Source organism: Chrysemys picta, chromosome 18, assembly GCF_011386835.1.
Source record: "Chrysemys picta bellii isolate R12L10 chromosome 18, ASM1138683v2, whole genome shotgun sequence".
Taxonomy (NCBI): Eukaryota; Metazoa; Chordata; order Testudines; family Emydidae; genus Chrysemys; species Chrysemys picta.
In genome coordinates, this window is record NC_088808.1 from 24,625,370 (window position 1) to 24,649,014 (window position 23,645).

The 23,645-nt window shown below is 40.4% G+C and overlaps 1 protein-coding gene across 12 annotated transcripts in view; it reads right to left on the reverse strand.

Annotated features, from left to right (window-relative positions):
* MAPKAP1 (MAPK associated protein 1) overlaps positions 1-23,645 on the reverse strand; it is a 154,569-nt gene that overhangs the window by 47,696 nt on the left and 83,228 nt on the right. For 8 of the 12 annotated variants that reach the window (XR_010593586.1, XR_010593585.1, XM_008172297.4 and 5 more), the window contains one exon: positions 18,345-18,454. Coding sequence is in view for 7 of the 12 variants with exons in the window: in XM_008172297.4 (XP_008170519.1) it covers positions 18,345-18,454 (110 nt within the window). In the remaining 5 variants the exon portion in view is untranslated. Of the gene's footprint in view, positions 1-5,753; positions 5,872-18,344; positions 18,455-23,645 lie in introns of all 12 variants that reach the window. The other 4 variants (XR_010593584.1, XR_010593583.1, XR_010593582.1 and 1 more) reach the window with 1 other exon arrangement.

Here is a 23,645-nt window from a genome sequence, read left to right on the forward strand (position 1 = left end):
TACTGGGGAAGACTTCTTGGAAGATTAGAGAAGAGTGAGTGTTTCACAATATGCTTGGCAACAGCAACAGGACAAAAGAAAAATATGTAAACAATTTGAGAGGAAATAGTTTAAAAGGAAGAATGTTTATATACAATTCTAAATCCTGCTGCTATGAGAACATCTTAAAATTTGTTTATTTGTTAAAAATCCCAAACAAAGCCCCTCAACACCTCCTAAACAGAATTCAGATATCATTTGTTAAATAAAGACATTTAAAGGATGAAAACAAACCTTTAACATTATGCACTTACATCAGATTTTTCAATCCAATCTGTTTTTCTTAACTTGCACTGCTGTGACATTACCAAATTTTACATATAGTTATCTGTCGCTCTCCACAGAAATACAGATGGTTTTTGTGGAAATAAACAGTCATTTATTTGAAACAATTGTAAAATAGTTTATGGAAACCAGTGGTGTAATGCATTCAAATAAATGCCAGAACTGGTTGATGGAGAGCCAAGGTGTTAAATCACACTGCTTAAGAATTCAGCTGTGGGAAACAGATAGTAAATCCAGAGTGACAGAATTTCCAGTGATGGCAAAGGTTTCTGACGTCTAGTCCAGTACACAAAAACTACAGCAGTTCAAACCCATTTTACTTAACACTACCTTGACAGCCAGTGAAATTAAGAATTTAGTCAAAAGCACCTTAAAATAAATAAAGATGGTTCATTTATGTGCTGTTCTTCTGTGGGGCATAAAGCATGCAGCAGTGCTACTGCAGGAGACAGCAAGTAATATTAGTGGAAGTACTGATTTATTGTTACCGGCTTTAATTCTTTTTAAGTAAACAGTATGTATCTTAAATATAACTGGGAAATGTACGAACTCATGATGCTTTGATCCATAATATAACGAGCTCAGGGTAGGAACATTATATTGTAATGAAATTTTAAAAATCACAAATTCAGGAGAAAGTGTCAAGATAATCCTCTAACTGCCACTGGGAGGGGAGTAAACACCTCAGCCAGCATATGCTAAACACACCCCATACTCTGCCCATCTAATGGGTAGCTCTCATCTAGGCACTTTGTATCCCATAACTCAGACTGCGGGGTTAGTTGTGATCTTGGTACATCAGCAAAAGTTCTTCAGATTGTTGACCTGAATTATAAAAAACCAAGGAAGGCACTTTTCTCCTGACTATAGACATGGAAATGTAATAGGATTGCAATACAGGCTAATCTAGCCACATAAATAGTTATTTCAGGCTAAATGAGGAACATACACCAAGCAAGTCATTCCATGCAGAGGCCTCAGGTACATTGAGAGGAGCTTCCTTCAGTACCGTAAAAACAACTCCCCATCCAAATGCTGAGAGCGGAATTTAGAACATGCTGTATCATTTACAGTTCTTTTACCACTATGGAAAAATCAGTAAATGGGAAATTTCATAGTGTCTGTTTCATGTTCAGCTCAGAGACGAGCCCAGATAATCTGATCAGCAAAACTGGTTAGTGTATAAAATCCCACCAAGTTCAACATACTGGACTAATAAAACCTGCTTCTATACTAGCAAATTGTCCCCAAATCTTTATTCCCGGTTAGCCGTTCAGAACATATGGCAACATCACCTAGCCATCCCAGTGTCTGGCTGAGATCAGCACAAGGGTGAGGAAGAGCTGGCTGAAGTGACAACCCTAGCAAAACAGAGATGATGCAGGTAGACAGAGGGAATTACTTGGAAGAGCTTGCCACTATGGTGCTGTCTCCAGCAATTAAAGATATATTTACCCTCTCAGAACACCAACATGGCTGAAGGGATTTTGCTAATCTTAAAATAGCACCTTCTGGCAGGGACCAAACAAGGAAACTTCAGTCCCAAAAGGTGACTTTTGGAGAGCTATGAACATGTGTGAATGGTGGCTCTGGCAGCACAAGGGAGCTATAAAACAGCCACGAATAGCCAGGGGAGAAGTCCCCCATGTGGGAGCTGTGTAGGGCTGACAAACAACTCCCTGCAGCTCCTAGCATCGCAGTGTGTGGGAAAGGGAGAGACCAAGACAGAGGGCAGAGTGGCTCTGATTGCTCCTGGGGATTCTAGGCTGCCCAGTTGCCCCAGGAGGCAGAAAACGACCTTTTTGTCCCTCTCTTCCCTGCAACTTCTGTGCTACACCTCCTCAGTGCAGTAGAAGTGGCAAGGGGTGTACAGAAAAACAACTGACCAAGGGAACTAGGCCTATTAATGTTCTTTTAATCATGCCTGCTCTAATGTGAAAACCCCCTTAAACAAACAAAAACAAATAGGAGAATTACTGAAGTCCAGACAAAAACTATTCTAAAATGGAGAGTACATATCCATAATTAAGGGTAAAATACCTTACAGAGATGTTGTAATTATCCGAAACAAAATGAATATGAACCCAAGAAATTTACAGTTAAGGCTAACCTTAACAAAAGTCCAAATATGTAAAGACCCAGAAATACAGAATTAGGGCACTCAAACAACCTTTCTACTGTCCTGTCAGACTATACAGAGTTCCCATGTAGTTAAAACTCACTGAAATCTTGTATAGTCTACTTTTTTTTTTTTTTTTTTTTTTTTTTAGGGTTAGTGGCCATTTCCCCCCGTTATTCTTCATAACTGAACATTTCTTCTTCAGCAGAAACCTCAACTCTATCCTTTAGTGTCACAATAAGGGGGGGGGGAAATCGAATACATCTTTAAAACACAGTTTAATCTAATCCAGGTCCACTAGCACTAAAATGCCTTAATATAATTGTGTGATCTCTCCTGTCCTCCAACTTCTCCCTTCCTCTTGTACTTCCCACTGCACGACTACCCCGCAATTCCTCCGCCTCTTCACCCTCTTGCGTTACCCCGTGTGCACACGGGCATTCACCAGTTATGTGCTATAGGCATAACAGGAACCAACAGCTGGAAGCTGAAGCCAAATTCAAATAAGGCCCAAGTGTTTAATGGTGATGGTGATTTAACTACTGAAACAAACTACCAAGGGAAGTGGTGGAGTCTCCATCTCTTAACATCCAGCCTGGGTGCCTTTCTAGAGGCTTTATGCTTTAGTCAAACATGTTATTTGGCTCAATACAAGGATAACTGGGCATAATTTAATGGCCTGTGATATACAGGAAGTCAGACTAGATCTCATGGTTCCTTCTGGCATTAAAATCTATGAATCAGTTTCCCCCTTTCCTGCAACCCCCCCTACGTTCCCCTGCATGTGAACACCCTAGTTTGCCTCTCCCTCTCCAGGCCTACCCGCAGAGTACATCTGATGCAATGGGTAGCTTTGCAAAAGATATTTAGGACTAATGGTAATTTTTTGCCATAATTTTTCATAAAATTTATCTGGTCATAAAGAATTGCCCTCTGTCAAAATGGCCACCACTTTCCATTGGTCTTAATAGGACTGAAGCCACAGCTACCCACAGGGAATATGGTGACCCCCCAAATCAATAAGCAGATGGAGACACTGTACCAGTGGGAGAAATACCCTCTCAAAATGGCCACCAACCAAGGTCAACTATGGCTTCAGTCCCTTTGATACTCCTGGGAGAATTCTGCACCACTGCACATGCATAATTAATGAGCCATGCATATTTTTAATTTTTTGTGCAAAAAAAAGTTTGTCTGAATGTTGCTGCAGTTCCGCCTTTTGCCCACCAGAGGGCGATGTGGTGCTAGAACACAGCAGCCACACCCAGCCAGCTAGGGAACAGAAAGAGCCTGCCTTCTTCACTGCAGGGACTGAATGGGAGTGGAGGCCCAATGCCACATGGGGGAGGGAGGTGCAGGGCCACATGGTGATAGGGGAAGGAGTTCAGAGCTACATAGGGAGAGCGGGTGGCTGAGTGGGGGCACAGAGACACATGAGGATGGGAGAGGGGGAACAGGGACACATAGGGAGAGGGGAGTTGCTGAGTGGCGGCACCGAGACACATGGGGACTGGGGAGCGGTTGAGTGGGGGCACAGAGACACATAGGGATGGGGGACGGGGTGCAAGGACACATAGGAACAGGGGGGTGTCTGAGTGGGGGTGTAGTGACACATGGGGACAGGGCAGATGTGCCTGACTGAATGGGAGAGGCTAGGGGTCAGCCAGGGTCTGCATGGGGGAAGCTCCCTAACAATCCCTCCTCAACTCCATTCTATACTTTTCTCACCCATACCCAACAACCCTCCGAGTTCACACCCAGACTCCTTCCCAGCAATTACTTCCCTCTCCCTCAGCTCCTCCGTTACCCCTGACTCCCCCAAGCCTTTACACTGCTTTGGAGGGGAGGAGGAGGAATACGGTTCTGTATTAAAGCTTAAATGAATTATTCTTCAGAGTTCTGTATTAATATGCCTAGTAAGGAATCTATTGGTCAAAAAACATTTTCTGAATCTTTTTTGTTGTCTGTATTGTTACAGACATACTTGCTGACAGGTATTTTGAAATAAATGACCAAAATAATTTAAATTGGTGTGATTATATTGGGTTATTTTGACAAAATATGCAGGATTTTGCAGAATTTGAAAATACAGTATGCAGAATTTTTAATTTAATTTTTTGTTGCAGAATTCCCCTGGGAGTACTTTGAGAAGAAAAGGAGATGGCAACTACTGTGAAAGAAGGCAATTCTTCAGGAAATTCTCTGCAGCAGAACATTTTATAGTAGCCTTCAACCTTTGCTGAAGGAGAAATATTCAGTTATGAAGAATAACGTGAAAAATTATCATTAATTTTTTTAATTATTCAAATGTAACCAATGCACAGGATTCCAGAGAGTTCTAACTATAGGGAAAGTGTGAAGAATCTGTATTATCCTATTACTGGAATCATGGGGGGCGTGGGCAGGAAGGCTAAGAAATTTAATATCTACTGTCAAAGGACCCATTTTAATTAGTTTAGGAATTAAAATTAAGATTTACTTTTAAATTCTCAAAAAATTCATTATGTACTCAACGAGTAGGTGGTATAATTTTGGGGAGGATATGTTGCATTTTTCATACATATCAAAGATGTTGAATCTCTGTTTAAGGGCAAAACTCACCAATATCCCATAGTACCTTAGCAGCCTTTAAGGAGAGTGGTTCCTCTCCTGTTTCTTTGCTGCTAGCTACCCTCTTTCTGTTGGCTACTACTTTCCTCCCATCTCTACCACCATCTGAACTGTTTTCTCTTCTCCTTTCAGAGGGCAGTGACACAAAAGGCTTTGTCTACACTGGACTTTCATTGGTAAAACTTTTGTCATTCAGGGGTGTGAAAACACCTCCCCACCTCCCCCCGAATGACAAGTTTTACCGGTGTGAACAGTGCTCTGTTGGGAGGAGAGTTCTCTCCTACCGACAAAGCTACCACCACTCGTTGGGGGTGGAAGTTTTTTTTGTCAGTGGGAGAGCTCTCTCCTGCTGACAAATAGCAGCTACGCTGCGCGCCTCTTATCAACACGGCTGTAACAGCACAGCTGTGTGGCTAAAAGTTGCATAGTGTAGACACAGCCTAACTGTTTAGCCCCATCACAACACTTCGAAAAAGGCCACTCTCCTTAACATCCAAGGAGGAAGGGAGAAGGGACATTGAAGATAGCAGCACAGTATCAAGACCAAGTATTTACAAACAGAAGAGGTGAAATACCACAGAAATAGAGAGATAATTGAACAACCGGAAATGAAATTCTTCAGTTTTATTGTATCCTAGCATTTTCCTAGGAGCTGGACACATGATAGACAATAACAAATAGCTCTTTACACAAACATTACCTTTATATTAGGGTTTTGGCTTCTCTCCAGTGGGCGTTCCAGATCGAACACGTGTGTGCAGACTTTAAGAGGTGTGCTTTAGAAGTGATCCCACACATTAAAACTGGTGTTAGTGCTTCTAGGTTAGAAATCATTGAAAGAACAAATAAAAGAATATTCATATTTTTGGATATAATTGAACTATCTGCATTTTATACTTTATTGTTTTTTTAAATTAAGGGTGTCTCACATTTCAGACTACTTTATTTTGTACAACTGTTCTCAAAGTTTGGATAAGTGACTAATTGTCTTTAAAAGGAAAACTAATTATAGAACAATAAACTACCTTAAATAAAATGTGAATTAGTCAGATCTACTGTAGGGAATAATCCTGTGTTAGCTGGGTGATGGAATACATGACCTAAGCGGGCCTTTGCAACTACAATTCACTTGATTCTATGATGGAGACTGAAATATGATATGGATGGTTTTATATTTATGTTCTATCCACTTCCTGTGGGACTGATCTAGATTAGTAAGATCATGTTGTAAATGACTTTTGGTAACTTTACACATTTACACATTTTAAAAAATGTGACAAAGCAGTAGCTGACAGCTGTGAGGGACTTTAATGGTATTATAAAGCAGCTGTTTTCATTTATATAAAAGGTATTAGTCTGTCTCCAAACTGAACACAATACTCAGGCAATAGCTCTTGCTCTAACCTATGGAAAATACAGGTCACATCTATGAAATGTTGGCAGAAGTTACTGTTTATAACAATTAGACTTGTAAAGCATTTTGGTCTTAAAAGGACTGAGTATTTCTGGTTTGGGATGTTTACAGTTTAAAGCTGCTATTTAATAATGATCAGTAGCATGTTTGCCTTGCAAAGAATTTCCATTTAAAATCAGACAAGATGAATCAGTTAAGGCGTCTCAGTTCACCAGGAACATCAGAACAGGAGAGCATGATGGGCAGCAGAGACGGGCAGGGTTGTTCTCATAGTGCATCATTTTGTGTTTGTTTTTTTAGCAACAATTATAATCATGGTAAAACCAGCATGGGCTGTATTTCCTTCAAAGAGTGCCAGTGTTTGAACTGAATAATTGGTTTGAAAACAGACGTTGGGTGTACTGAACATCTTTGCCTTATTATTTATTATGCACATTACAGTAGCACCTATAGCCTGATCAGGGTCTCATTAGGCTGGCTTCTGGTCCAATAGACAGAAGAAAAAGACAGCTGCTGTCCCAGAGAACTTGCACTCTACATTTGTGATGATGCAAAAGGTGGCTGAAGCAATAGGGGGAGGAGAGAAGGAGGAGGTACCAGTGGAACAAGCCCAAGCCTGATGATTCTGAGTTAGGATTGGAAGGCTCAAGGGAATGGCAATGGAAAATGGAGTCTCACTCGATTCATCAGCTCAAATTCAGCTCACAACAAAAGTGACCAGAGTTGTTACCATCTGTTTGGTGGCCTATGTGAAATTATTTGATGAACTGAACGTCGTTCTTAAGCCTCTTGGAAAATGAACCATTACTGACAAGGATCATCATTTCCCTTAACTGGTGCTACAATGGTCTAACTGCTAGTGAGGATGACACAAAAGAGTTGTCAATGCCTTTACAGAAAGTGAGAGAAAGAGTTTAGATGGAATTTTAGGGCTTGGCTACACTTGCAGTTGTACAGCGCTGTGAGGTAAACCTGCCTTCGTACAGCTGAGTAGGGTAAAGCGCTGCCGTCTGTCCACACTGACAGCTGCCAGCGCAGTGGTGGGGCCACACTTGAAACATTTGCAGCTGTGTTGGGAGTGGTGCATTATGGGCAGCTAGCCCAGCATTCATGTGGCTGCAACGTGCTTTTCAAAACGGGGGGGGGGAGGGAGAGTGCGACAGGGAGCATGGGGGGAGAGAGAGTGCTTTTTGGAGCGTTTCAGCACTCTATTTTGCAAGTTCCGAACTCCCGGCCCCCTGCTCAGTCATTCACTCACTCAAAGCAAACAGCAAACTGTTTGCTTTTTCTCTGTGGTACGAGCTTTGAAACCGGCACTTCCACATTCCTGCAGCCGGTCACAACAATGGAGAGGATTGGCCACTTGACAAGGTGATCAGTACAGCGCTGCAGATTGATTCCTGGTACACACTCACAGGGGAGAGTCGTAGCCACTCCGCTGTATCTCTTATGCTTCTCGGGGAGGTGGAGTACCTGCAGCAGTGTACCCAGGGAGATACAGCACCGTAAGTGCCCTGCCAGTGTAGCCAGTCAGTGAGTTACAGCACTGTAACTCGCAAGTGTAGCCAAGGCCTCAGATATCTCAGAAGGTCGCCATTGCCACTTAGCAGCCTTGTAGGAAGATTCAGCAGACTCACCAACAGTTCCAAACAATGGACACTGAACAATCCTATCATTCCAAGTGGAGCCTTCTCGTCAAACCCAATTCATTTCCACTTCTTCCTTTTCATCATTCATCTGCTCAGAGTTACTAATTAAGGGCTTCATTGTATTAGAAGAACTGTTCCTGTAAAGAGTACGCCACCCAAAGTAGCAGCAAATTACAGATTTCTCTCCATCACTTGGTAAAGAACATCAAACAGTGGCTAATGCTTCTGAGTTGTATATTAGCAAAGTTCACCTATGCATATGTTCTGCAAATGAAGTTAGAACCCCAACGTCTGCACTGCCGTTAAACAGCCCTTTAGCTCGAGCCTGAGTCAGCTGGTATAGGCCAGCCACAGGTATTTAATTGCAATGTAGACATACCGTAAAGGAGTGTTAAGTAAGTTCAACAGAAATAAGCAGCAGGCTGATTTGCAACAACTGCTAAGTTGATTTTTTAAGGCAATCACATTTACAAAGATAATGGTATATTCATTATTAAGTGAGGATAATTTATATTTCTTTCACCCCTTTTTTGGAGCAAAAACACTCAGTGCTGGACTAAATTTGCTCCCATTTGAAGTCAATGGCAAAATTCCCATTTACTTCCAATGAGTAAAACTCACCTTCAAACGTTTCTCAAGGCTCATAACTTATTGCATATATCCAAACTCGCAAAGATCCCTACATCCACCACAGTAACAGAGCCTTATACAGGAAAAATAAAAGGCCATCATAGTCTTGGTTTCATCCTAGCAAAATGCAACAAGAGTCATTAAACTGGCTTTTATCACTAAACTGATATTTAATCCATTAACTGCTCTAATATGTATGTTTCTGGAAGCAGCTTTCAAGGAGCTCTGAATACAGCAAACACATACACAGCAGTCCTAGATGTATATACCTGTATTAGCGTTTTCTACAGCAGTGGTTTTCAAACAGTGGGTCGTGACCCAGAACTGGGTCGTGGAATGTCAGGCACTGGGTCGTGGCGGCTCTGGTCAGCACCACCGACCGGGCTGTTAAAAGTCCCCTCGGCAGTGCTGCCCGGCTAAGGCAGACTAGTCCCTACCTCTTCTGACACCGCGCTGTGCCCCGGAAGTGGCCAGCAGCAGGTCTGGCTCCTAGGCGGGAGTGGGGGTGGAGGGGCCACGGGGCTCCATGCGCTGTCCCTGCCCCGAGCACCAGCTCCAAACTCCTGGCCAATGGGAGCCGGGTGGTGTGTGTGTGTGTGTGTGTGCGCGCCTGCGGACAAGTGCTGCACGGAGCCGCTTGCGCACCTCCCGCCTAGGAGCTGGACCTGCTCCTGGCCGCTTCCAGGGCGCAGCTTCCTCGGGGCCAGGACAGGCATGAAGCCTGCCTCTGCACCCTGGCTGTGCTGCTGACCAGGAGCAACTCAAGGTAAGTCCCAACCCCGTGGCCCAGCCCTGAGTCCCCCCAAACCTGGAGCCCCCTCTTGCACATCAAACCCCTCATCCCTGGCCCCACCCCAGTCAAGAGTCCTGACCACCTCCCACACCCCAATCCTCTGCCCCAGCCCAGAGCCCCCTCCCACACCCTGAACTCCTCATTCCCGGCCCCACCCCCGCATCCCAACCCTCTGCCCCAGCCCTGAGCCCCTCCCACACCCAAAACCCCTCATCCCCAGCTCTGTTGCGTCGTGGACATCAACAATTTTCTTCAACTGGGTCGCCAGAAAAAAAGTTTGAAGACCATTGGTCTACAGTACCATCAACACAGTACCTAAACACGGCCTAGGCAAATTAGATATGCACAGGACGTGCCTACTGAATTTAATGGAGTCTTCAGCTCTTCTCTCTTCCTTGCTATAGGAGCTTTGTTTGGAATGTGATCTAATTCTCTTCATTGCCTTCCTCTATCTTTCAGGTTACTATGGGAATGCTTTCTTAAATCGGAGAGTTTTGCTAATTCCCTAAAGGTGGGTCCAACCCTGGATTAGACTGACCTCCTCTAGGACCTCATTCAATAACCAAACCCCCTCAACCAAGAATATTTTATCTCTAGCTTTCATGTGAAAATGTATCTGCAAAACATGCTGCTGAGTATGCAATACGTTAAATAAATTGAAGATAAAGTATTCTACTTAGTTATTTTTCATTACCATAAGAAAACATCAATTACATTTTCTATGTTATGAGTGTACATCAGGGAATCCATTACAATCAGAGTCAGGTTATGCGACTGCATTTGATTCTTCCTCACTAAGCTAAAAGAACAGTTCGCTTTAAGTACAATGAAACCAGCTTAGAGAAAGGGATGCAGACTAACATATCTTGCATAGGCAGTTCATAGCCTGATTTATCCAGGCTGACTCCAACTAATTACACATCTGCCTGAACAATTTCCTCTGTAGATTTATCTTCTCTATTATGTGACACAGACTGTTTGTTACAGACTTCCCCAACTTGCTAACACTCACAAACTTCTTCCAGTTTGTTGTTTGGGCAAGTGGCAAAAAATGATACAGTATTCCCATTAGCCCCCTACTGCAGTGCTTTGTGGAACTGTTGTGCATGATGCTGTTGTACCACCACTTCAGTAGAAGTTTGTTCTTTATGAAAAAAAATTAAGAGGCATTATTCAAAACTCTCTCTCACACCGGATTGTTTTCCACTCATGCCTCATCTAATATATTAAAAAAAACCAAAACCCCCCCCCCAAAAAACCCCTGAGGAGTCCTTGTGGCACCTTAAAGACTAACAAATTTATTTGCGCATAAGCTTTTGTGGGCTACAGCCCACTTCAGTATTTATACCTGCTCTTGTATCTTTTACTTCATGCATTCGATGAAGTGGGTTCTACCCCACGAAAGCTTATGCCCAAATAAATGTGTTAGTCTCTAAGGTGCCACAAGGACTCCTCAGTTTTTTGCTGGTACAGACTAACACAGCTACCACTGAAACCTAATATATTCAATAATTAATATTTAACACAAATCAACAGAGCACATGCTTTTAAGGCACAAATCATGTAACAACTTAACTTAGAAAGGAAAACTGCAAAGAAATATAAATAATGTTCCATCACTACATTACGTATAACAAGGGATTTTAAAATAATTCATATATATTTAAATATTTAAAAAATTGATAAGGAAGCAGATATATTGTCAGCCCACTGACTTCTGTCATGTCACAAAGACCACAGCAGCAGCCAGACATACAGGGAATGCCAGGCGTTTTGCTAGCTCTTTGTAGGCAAGTTCATTTTCTCTCTTTTTTTTCTTTTGGTTTAGGAAAAACTTCCTGTCAGGGTAGCTAAACCCTGTTATAAATTGCCCAGGGAGGTTGTGGAATCTCCATCATTGGAGATTTTTAGGAGCAGGTTAGACAAACACCTGTCAGGGATGGTCTAGATAATACTTAAGTCCTGCCACGAGTGCAGGGGACTGGACTAGAAGACCTCTCGAGGTCCCATCTAGTCTTACCATTCTATGATTCTCCCCAACCCCCAACAGTGTCTCTCTACACTGCTTTAAAAAAAAAAAGTGTGTGTTAAGTCAACCAGAGCCAAAATAGCAATGAAGACACAGCATTTTGGCTTAGCAGCTTGAGTTAAAGCCTACAGAGTTACATTAAAGACTGATTTCCCCTGTCTTCATTGCTATTTTAGCACAAATTAAGAACATCTTTTTTGGCTGTGCAGAACTCTCAGAGGTTGTTTTATGCCCTGAAACATGAGGGTTTAATTTAAATCTCTTCAAAATAACTTATTCTTTACTACTGTAATTCTGGATAATCTTGTTATCCAAATAAATCTCCAACAGTTTACTGAATCCTGCTTTGCTCTTCGCCTCAATGACGTCTTGTGGCAATGAGTGTCACAGGCTAGTCATGCACTCTAAGAAAGCATTTCCTTTTATCAGTTCTGAATTTGCCACCCTTCACTTTCAATAAATGCTCCTTCGATCTTGTTAGGACACAGGGTGAACAGAAGTTCTCGATATACCTTCCCCAGACAAGTCACTATTTTGCATATCTATCCTACCTCACTCACTTATCTGTGCTGGAAAGTACACCAGCTCTATCTTTTCAAGCTTTCTTGATAGAAGAGCTATTTCTTGCCCTAATCTGGCTCAGTGTGTGTCAGATTGTCCTCTATACCTGCTCTATCTTTTTTTCAGATGGGGTGACCACAATTTAAGAGAGTATTCCAGGTGAATGCATAACACTGACTTCTATACTACTATTAGAATATTTTCCATATTTATTTTCCATCCCATTCTTTGCATCTGACCCTTTTGTTTGCTTTTTTGACTACTGCTGCATATTCAGCAAAAGTCTTCACTGAGCTGCCTATAAGGACGCCACAGTTGTTTTCCTGAGCCTATATAATTTAGACTCTGGGAAGGTATATCAGTAGTTCAAATAATCCTTTTCTATAAGCATTAGTTTGTATTTGTCAACACTGAATTTCACCTGCCACCATGTCATCTATTCACCTAGCTTGGTTAGGTTCCTCCGAGGTTCCTCAGTCTTCTCCAGTCTTGACCTGACTAAATAACTGTGTGTTATCTGCTAATTTTGCCACTTCACTGCTCACTCACTTTTTCAGATCATGACTAGATATAATAAACACCAGTGCAGCTATGGAACATTGTGGCACCCCAAAGTTAACCCTCGGCTATGATGAAAATTGATAATTTATTCCTAATTAAGTGTTCTGTCTCCTACGCAGTTTCTGATTCATGAATGCACTTTGCCTCCTACCACATGACTGCTTAGTTTCTTTATTCTAAATAAATTTACCTGAAAGTCCAAATAAATTACGCTCTCCCCTTGGATGCACCATTAAAACGGCAGCTCTACAGGAATTACAAACCTACCCAAATCATATCAGTGGAGATTTTGAAATACTTTTCGGTGTTTTAAAACACTGCTTAGTAATTTACTTTTCATCTTATATATTCGGATTAAGTGAATTTTTCTGTAGTCAGCTAAGTAAGCTGAAAAAAAATCAATACAGGTTTTCAATTAATCTTCGGAATGGTCTACATACAAACTTGAACTGAAATAATTAAATCTGTTTTTATTCAAACCTTTGGCTATTCTGGTGCAAATCTGTGTGTGGACACTTATTTTGAAATAAAAATGTCCCATCTCAATTTTGTTAAAATCGGTGAATTAAAATGGAGTTAGTTATTCCACTGCAAGTTTATGCGTAGACCAGCCCTTAGCTACCTGGCTGAAAAATAAACTAGATCAGTGGTCCCCAAACTGTAGGACGTGCCCAGGGCGCATGGCAGGGCCTGGGCTAGCCCCCAAAGGGAGTGGGGAGGGAGCACCACCCAGCCCCACTCTGCCACCAGCCCCAACCCCGCTCCACCTCCAGTCCAGCTCTGCTCTCATTCGCTCTCTGCCCACAGGCCAGCTCCACCCCATCTCCAGTTCAGTCCTCAACTCTACCTTCAGCCCAAGTTCCTCTGCTGAGCCAATTGTGCAGGGATGGGGGGTGTACATAGATTCCATTACTGGTAAGGGGGGAGCACAACAGGAAAAGTCTGGGCAGCACTGCATTAGAACCATGTTAAGGAGCAAAAGTTTTCAACTATTGTTCTAGGCCTAGACCTATGTTTAAATCAATCTAGAGAAAGAGCTGTGTACATGAGAAACTCGAGACTGGAGGGAAGGGTTGTGCTGGTTTCTAAACTGGACAGGTGGCTGTTTTGATCTCTAAATTCTTTTGTGTTTTCCCTCTATGCTTAAATGAAAAATATTAAGGAAATCCTACTGGGTGCTTTATGATTCTTCAGTACACAACTTTCTCTAACAGTAAGGCCCAGAACAGCCTAACGTGATGAAATGAACGAGAGGCATACAGAGATGTGACAGACACAGTTGAAGCCCTAAATCCGTATTACATGGGTTGTATGTCTCTTAAACAGGCCTGAATTTTTGTTTACTATTAAATTTGTCAATACCTTCATTTAATAAGACAAAAGTGCGCATTCTGATTAGCCTGCAACATCTTTGGGTCAGGGGCTAGTCCTTTGTTTTGTCAAATGCCTAGCACATAGGGTGCTACAAAATAAATCAAAAGTGAAAACCAGGTTGTTTTTTCTTCTTTTAAAATAAACCCAAACAGAGTCAATGTATGCATTTTTACTAGTTTTATTGTGGTTAGAAGCTATCACCTTCTCTGAAAAGACTACATACAGCTTTTATTTCTTTTACTAAAAGCACATTTTTATAAAGAACTTTAGAAAGGCCACCACTTAGTCACCATACTCTGTCTTCTCATGCAAGTATTTTCATAACAGCTACATTTTGATGAATGACAGATTTTAGAAAGATCTATTCCAATATAATTAAAATGTTTTTCCATTTCTTTCAGATTATTTTCCATGAAATAAAGGTCATTACCCACATATATATCCATTTATTGACCCATGTTTTCATACACTAAAATATCTCACAATTAAATTGGAGGCCAAAGTCTTATTCAGCTTTAGTCTCATTAGCAAACGTAATTTGAAATAAATGTGTTCATAACATTTTTATAGATGTGATTCATCTAACATATACTTCTGTGTTAATATCAGTGCATATATTAAAATAGAACTTTCATAAAGCTGAAATCTGAGCTACCATTTGTCACTACAAACTCTATCTGTCATTATCAACCTCATGCTTCATGAGGTTGGTAAAGGTTGGTAGTGACAAGGCTGGTAATGGTATTTTTAAACAAAAGTCAAAAATGGAGCAGCTCAGAAGGTCATTGATTCACAGAGGTGACCTAGGCAGAGAGATTTTCATGAACTAATGCATTAAACCCCATCGCCCACCTGCACATTACAGATTAATAACTACAGCTAGCAAAATCCAGGAATATTTGTACTAAATGGGTAATAAAAGTATTCTTCAAATTACCAAGAGAAACAAAAAAAAAAAAAATCACAGAAAACTAATTCAGGGACTGTACTTAACTCTGCGGTCATTGGAACGTCCACTCCGTGGTCACATTACAACTGTTCAACAATCTCTCCCCCACCTGAAAGATGCCACCAAACTTTCCACCTTTTCACAAATGCAGGATGATTTGAAATGTCATGTAAGTCAGTAATGAAATAAAAAGTTAGAGAAACTTTTTATAAGGAATTTAAAAATGAGTTAAGTCTTAGCATTAAATTGATAAACTGAGTACACTGTCCTATGAAGACTGCACTGTAGGTCTGTATGCAAACAGAAAACAAAGAAAAGTTCACCTGGAGTTCCAGTTTTATGAAACAATTGCAATACTATAAATCAAAGTTTTAGATAAATTTTCATGGCAATATTTCAAAAAGTAAAAACCTTTTTAAAATAAGGGATTAAATTGAAAGGAGCTGTTTGTTGAACCAGAGGGGATATTCTTTTCCTAAATTAAATTCTTTCACCAACTTTTACTGAAAACTGAGACATCACAATCTAGTCTTTAAGAATGAACTAACACACATATACACAGGCTCTTACTGTGTTGATAGTTTATGAGATTAAATTCCATTTATTCTGTGTCTCCAAGAGAAAATATCAGAGCTACATTCACTCAAACTGAAAAACCTGGTGTGAAAGAAAGAGCAAATTCTAAATCTCTCTCTACTGCATTTTAGTTGATCCCCAAAGCTTTCTGAGTTCTACTGTCATGTAATCTTAGCTGCCTTCTCCTTCCTTTTTGCTAATAACAGCACAGTGACCACGAATGACTTGTTTCTGATCAAGTGGGAAGTGCAAGAGACTCAGTCAGAGAACATGGCTGATATTTTCCAATACAAAGCTATTTCAAAGACTATATAGGCAACAAAGAGAAATCTGCCAGCTGATGAGTTGCAGTGTTGTGCAGGGATGGAAGTACAACGATAAACCTCTACCTCGATATAATGCTGTCCTCGGGAGCCAAAAAATCTTACCGTGTTATAGGTGAAACTGCGTTATAGCGAACTTGCTTTGATCCGCCGGAGTGTGCAGCCCCGCCCCCCCGGAGCACTGCTTTACCACGTTATATTCAAATTCGTGTTATATCGGGTCACATTATATCGGGGTAGAGGTGTATATATAAAAATAAGTTATAATGTATTATTCCATATTTATATATATATTAAAGTACCTTAAGCTAAGTAACTCTGGTATTATAGTGATTTTAACACAGGATAGATACATGACGACATGTTAAAAATATATCAAAATAAATAATTTTGCTTATTTATTGAGCTCAAACACTATACGAGAGAGACAATGAGGATCTGCTTCATGAAGTTTACAATCCTAGGCTCTGATTCTGGAAATACTTATGCACATGCTTAACTTTAAAGTTGTATTGATGTCAATTGGACTATTTATGTGATTAAAATTTAGCATGTACATAAGTATTTCCAGAATCAGGGCCTATTTTAGACAGGACAGCTGACATAAACAAACATACTGGATGAGGAGGTGTGCCGGTCACATGGATAAAAGTTACATTTATAAAAAAAATGCACAGACTATTTTGTATGTACTTCCCAAGCCTCAGAAATTTAAATATACCTATTTCAGAACAGTATATTATTTTGCAATATACAACTAAGTAGGTATAAGGTTTACAACAGTTTATGTGCAGAGATGATATGACAACAGAATCAAAGTCTTAAAGGAAAAAACTCCCTTTCTACAACTACTGAACATAAGTAGCAGAATTAAAGAAAAAGCAGATTTCAAATAGAAAAAAGAGCGGCACTTAATACACAAGGTAGGATAGCAACTGAAAGATTAAGCTAGCCATCCTCCTATCAGGAAAGAAATTTGACCCCCAAGAAATACATAAAAGTCACCCAAAAAGTGAACAAAAGAGATGTTTGAAAAAAACCCAGAACACCATTCATCGCGGCTAACGACTTGTTCATTATGAGTGATGATGGATAAAGACTTCTCACGCTGAGATGAAATCAAGATTTATATGCATTGTTTCCTCTCCCAACTTGTGGGAAGATCATCATCATTTAATTCTATCTCTGCGGCCAGTGATGGGCATCCAGAGAGCTGGTTATCAAACGGCGCAGTCAGCTGGCAAAAGCAGAAACGTGCAGTTGGCACATCTGGACCAAGCCGCCACAGCTGAGGGTGAACAATGACTCCTGGCAAGCGGCCAAATTGCTTGCAGAAGCTAGCAGGTCTCATCTACAACCGCCCCTACCAGCATCTCTCTCTCTCTTTTTTTACGAGAATCAGATTTTCAATTGCTCTCCTCTGCCATTTTTTACAGCTCTTATCGTTCCCTTGGAATATGGCCTTGAGACAGCTCATCCGTGTCCTTCACTGTGTTATCTCTTCTAACTTTTATTAAAACTTCAGCTTTCATCTGAAGATAGCTAATTAAATCCATGACAGATTATACACGCGTTTAAAAAAACTGCACCGAACTATTTTTTCTAAACAGAAAAGGGTTTATTTTATTATCACATACTTAAAACTAAGGGTTATATAAGGAGGTTTCATTCATTTACAAAGACAAGATACTTATCTCTACCTAGTATATAGATAGGTTTATATTAAAGTTCTCTGTGGCGTGACAAGACTCAGTGCAATTTCTCACATTAATTATTTCTTGCTGGACAGATTTCTCAGCCTTGTACTTTTAAAATCTCTCTACTAATATGTATGTGAATGTATATTGATAATCATGAAAAGCATTGCTTTGCAATAAAGTGAGATTATTACATATTTTCTTCTGTTTTAATGTCAATATGTCCAAGCTATTTGTCAGGGCAACAATATTTTGATAATATTGCAGGAAGTCAATTATTCTGTTATAATCTGCTGTATTTTTTAGAATTTGTTTTAAATCACATTAAATACCTGGTTCTGACATAAATGAAAAGTATATGAAGTCTAACAAGCAAAGGCATGATCATGCTTCCAGTTCATTTCAGGCTATCAGTGACTGGTGTTTAATGCAAGTGGCTTTGTCATAATAAACAAACATTACTGATACTGACTATATGGCTTTTGCAGGAAACATTATACAATTCTCCCACTGTCAGCGTTTTTCAGTAGTATCTGAAAAGTTTGTTTTCTTTCTGTACCCACCTGTGAACAGAGCAGCTTTGGAGCTGTGCTGAAAATCACCATACCAACTGAACAAAAATTAGCATTTTGCATGACAGTCACAAGAAAACAGATTTCGGGGGGGGGGGGGGGGAGAAGGGGGAGTTACTTATGGCAAAACATCTCTTTACAGAGAGCAAAATATGTATCCCACCTGAACCCCTCTGTGATCCCTTCCTCCGCTTTAAGGCCTTTTGTAAGATGTCCTTCATGGTGACCTTCATACTGTCCACCTGAATAAGTGAGAATCCATGAGCAGCATTTCTGCAAGACACACACACACCTCGTTATTACAAACCATAGGACAGTTTATTGCAATTCTCACCGCACATAAGTGTAGTGAGCAAAACATGTACTGGGTATACCAATGAACTAAACAGAAAGATTTGCATACTCGTGACACGACGAGAGAAGCTAAGCAAGCTCTGATGAGCAAGTTGGGAACAACAAAGGAGAAAAGTGACAAAGCTCAGGGTATGCTGCAAGGGTTTTCCTAATTTATCATCTTCATTTCAGATCACTTTGTGTTTGTCCTTACACAAGGAAAATGAGCAAACACACCAGCAGAACTCCTTTATTTCTCATTATTAGTAAAGCGTGTTAGGTGCTTTGCAGAATACATAAAAAGAACTGGCCCCTACCCCAAACAGCTTGCAATCTCATTTTCATACAGGATGCAATCAAGGTGCAACAAAATAGTAAGGAGGGAAAAACTAGGGCACAGCATTATATTAAATAAAATGAATGGCTTTGTTGACTTGTTTCTTGTGAGCATTGTGGCATAAATCTGAAAGAGATGATCATGAAAACAGGTTAGTTGGTCTGGCCCTCAGCTCAGGAAGGCATTTTGTGCAGGGATGAAGTATGGTAATTGGCCTCGAGATGGTCATCGGAGAAATGGACAAATGGGGTACTGAGAGTGCCATCCACTGGTGAAGTGGAGAAGATGATGGTGTAATAAGAGAGGTGCCTGGCTGATCAGTCAGTAAATTTTGCCCATTGGACCTTGCAGTCAATCTTTGTTCATGTCAGCAGATGTCACTGAAGGAAATTTTAGAGATGTTGGGCACACACAGAGAAAGGGCTGCACTGTAAGGAAGAAATTATATTTCACAAGGCAATTTAGACAGGAGGAGGCGGGGCTCTCTCACTCTCTATGTGGCTATTTCAATATTTTAATCAGGAAACAAAATTCTAAATGAACAGCATCAGGCTGGAATATTTTAAAACTAACTGGCAGTCAACAACAATCCAATCAATACACTTACATCATTATAAAGAGGACCAAACTGAATGTTATAGGATGACCCTAACTCTGGGAAGAAGTTTAGTTCAGATTACTGTCTCAGACCTATCCCATGCTGGGAAATATCCTAGAAGGATCACTGACAACTTGAGCTCTTGTCACATGTTATTTCTCAACCCCAACCATCAGCTGCACTATTAGTGCTATCGACAATGATGTGAGCATGCACAAGTTTATAATGATACAGGTTCCTCAATTTTGGAATCCACATACACTGGTCTTACAATAAACATAACACATGTGGACAACCACTGTTTCCTTTCCCACATGACCCTACGAGCATGGGGTGGAGGTGGGGAAATATAGCAGTTACATCGAAATTAACATATTAGATTAGATCAGCAGGCCATCTAGACCAGTACCCTGTCTCTGACAGTGGCCAGTACCAGATGCTGCAGAGGAGGAGCAAGAAACCCTACAGTGGATAATTATGGGATAATCTACCAATTTAGGGGAATGTTCTCATTATCCATATAAAATGTCTAAGTCTCTTTTGAATCCTACGAGGCTCTTGGCCTCAGTGAAGCCCTGTGGCAGTGAGTTTCAGAATTGTGTGTTATGTAAAACTATTTCCTTTTAATTGCCTCCCAATTTGATTTCCCCTTCCCCTTGTTCTGGTGTTATGAGACAGTGTAAACAGGAGCAATACATTTACCTTCGCTATGCCATTCATTATTTTATAGAACTATCCTCTCTAAACTAAACATTCCTATCTTTTCAGTCTATCCTCTTTTCATGCCTCTTCAAGTTTGTTTGTTACCCTTCTATTTGTGCTGTATATTTTTGAGACGGAGTGATCAGAAGTGAACACAGTGCTCAAAATGAAGGAGTACAACCCATTTCTATAATGACATCATACAATTTTCAGTCTTAAAACAGCCAGACATTGTTTGCTTTTTTGATTGCTGCCACACACTGAGCAGGGATTTTCACTAAATTCAGAACCCTGCAATGCACATGACTAGTTCAAACTATTCCTTTCAATACACATTACAGTTGTCCACACTAAATTTTACGTGCCATCATGCAGCCCATTCATCTAGTTCTGTTAGATCCCTTGAGTTTCTTACAGTTTTCTCTAGTCTTGACTGATCTACTGAGGAAAGCTTTGTGGTTTTTCTGGTTAAAAGCTGGCATATGGAAGCAGTGTACATGTCAAAACACTACAGTTCTAGTAATGGAAACTCTTTGTTTCTTTTACATTTCCAAGTTATCTGATGTGTGCTACTGATATGTCCCAGGAGGAGTGTGGAGAGCATTTTAAAGCATCAAGGCTGATGAACAGAACTCTGTCCTGAATGAGGGGTCTGCTGTTCCTAGATACTTTATAGAACATTCTACAGTACAGAACTTCCAGGCAAACTAAAACATTAAAAAAAATGAGGAAAAATAAGTTCAAAATAAAAACAAAAACTAATATGGTCAAACAGGAACATGACCAGCCTTGCGGACTTAAAAAATGCTTTCAATGTGTTTTCTCATAAGCAAACTAAGGCCTTCAATCTAAGCTAAGAATAAGTCAAGCTGCCTGCTGGGAGTGAAACAAACAATGGCAACTGAGCACTGATGACCTAATTTGGGTTTGCTAATGCTAAGACGTCTCTGGAACTCCCCAAAATGGAAAACAGACTTTTAATTCTTGTCACTTCAGCCGTTAAAAAGGAAAAGCTGTTGTTGATCCTGCTAGTGTTTCAGTCCATTTTAACGTGGTCAAGCCTTTCCTATTGAGCAGCTGGCCTGAGAACTGTCCAACTAATTTTACTGAACATTCTCTTGCTAAATCATGTCTGAACCACAGCCATTCTTTGCCTCAGAAGCTGGATCCCATCCCAGAACAATCTTTAAAAGTTTATTTTACTGATCAAAGCAAAAAAAGAGAAACCTCCATGTTTTACTATATTTAGTGAGCTATTCAGTAAGTGAGACCTTGGCAAGAGAAATGAAATGTAAAGTGCACCCCACATTTGTAAACTTTTGGATATTTGCTATGGAATAATGCCAAAGGTGTTTGAAATGCCAAATCGGAGTTCAGACTTACTAGTATTTTCTTGCTTTGTTTTAGTTAAATAAAAGAAGAACATTGCTCTTCTCTGACAATACACAGCAGAATCTCAATACCACATGGTAGTACACAGTAAAACCTCTAATCTGCATTGAAAGTAGATCTGGGCACAGAACAATGAGATTCTGCTGTCATCTCGGGGCAAGGCCAGTGTGTTACGCCATGTTTCCCATGCACCAAAGGGAGAGAGAAGCATGAGACCTCCTGCCCTTTCTCCTGGCACTCTGTAATGCTGTGGAACAGTGCTATCACTTACACTAGGCTCGTGGTGCCAGGGCTCATCCCTATCGCCAGCATTTGGTAGCCTGCAAACTTTGCCAATCCATATTGACCTTCCCTCTCATTAGTGCAGAGTAGTGAGGTGCTAGCGTGGTGGGAAACGCATTTCAAGGGTTACTTGCCAGGTTCTCAGTCATTTCCTACATTGGTACCATTCATCAAGTGTCCTCATTACAAGCTATGCCTTATCCAGCATAAGTTTAAGCAGGTTTTCAAATTACATACATTTTAACCTAACCCACTGTTGTGTGATACCATTATTTTAAACCAATGCATTTATCTTTAGCTGCTAGAAAACATCGGACCGACAAAGAGAGACTATTCTATCAATTAAAAGTACCTTTAGAAAAAACAGAGTCAAAGAAATTCCTTAGCCTGTATTTTTCTGTCATTTTACGAAAACATACCTGGGTGACAAGGTTAAATCAAGCAAAGGAAATCCCTGGCACTTATCATCCACAGGCATTACTGATAAATTGTGCAGTGGAGGAATAAAGGATTACCTTCTGTATTTTTTCATTACACTTTTCTTTTGTTACAGAATACATAAATCCATTGTGGCACAATGTAATATGTATCATCGTGCTACACCTGTGGACGTTTCATAACGGCTGCCATGTCTGTGCAGTCAGGAATGATAAGTGAACCACCCGTGAATGTTAATGATAGTGATCATTCTGAGGTAACTTGGCTTTCCATCTTCCTTTACAGCCTTAGCGCTGAAGCCAGGGTGGCAAGGTTCAGGAGAGGAAAATGAAAACAAGAGAAAAGGCAAAAGCTTCAAAGCTTGGAATGTTGATTTTGGGGGGAAGAAGCGGGGGATTTATATAGTATCTTAGTCTTGGGCTCAGTTTAAGTAAATAAATTAACGTTAAAAAAAAAAAAGAGGAAAGACTTCTGTCATCAATATTAAGCACAAACTTTTCCATGCACTGTCTGTGTTTCTCTCATGTGGAAACAACTTTTGTTCTATTCTGAGGTGGAATCTATAGCACTTACAAGTTTTCCGCAGAAAATCACTGACATGGTTGAAAACGACTGGTGATGACTAATAATGTTTTCCATCTGAAGAGTGTGAAATCAAAGTATGCTAAAAATCCCAGTTGATGCGCTGTCCTTAACTTAAGATGGGTAACTTTTTAGATTAAAGTGCACAATAATGTGAATCATGATGACTCTGTCAGCCCACGTTTTTAGCTCTGCCTCTGAAATGCCTTGCTTTTGTGGGTCTAAAGTAAACCTCATGTTACTTTTGTGTGCTTTTGGGTTTGATTGCCGTACTGTGATAATACTTTAAGCTAAGCTATATATATTTGCATTTTATATATGTGATAAAATACATTTTGTAAGTTATATGTACAGATATGAAAACTGAGGATAGGACTATTGTGGGTAAGTTTCCATAACCTCTGAATTGCATTCATAAGTGCACCACAAGGAAGATGTCATATGATTTGATTGTTTCCAATCTGAATCTCTCAGGTATAAAGCTAGTGTAACTTGGGGGGGGGGGGGGGGAGGGAATCCATAATGATCAAAGCAATTTGAACTAAACAGGAAAATAAAGCGTGCTCCAGGCTAGAGGCCTTGTATGCCAAATTTAATCTAGGAGCCAAATGGCAACAGAATTACTAACTCCTGAACAATGCCATTAGTCAGAGTGTGTCAAGCTGTGACAATAAAATTTTCAGGAAGAAGAAAATCCTAATGGGTAGTATCAGAATTACTTTAAATAACTTTGGCTCATTTGAAGTAAGTCTTTCAGGTATTACTTCATCAGCTAACACAGCTCACATTTACATGAATGC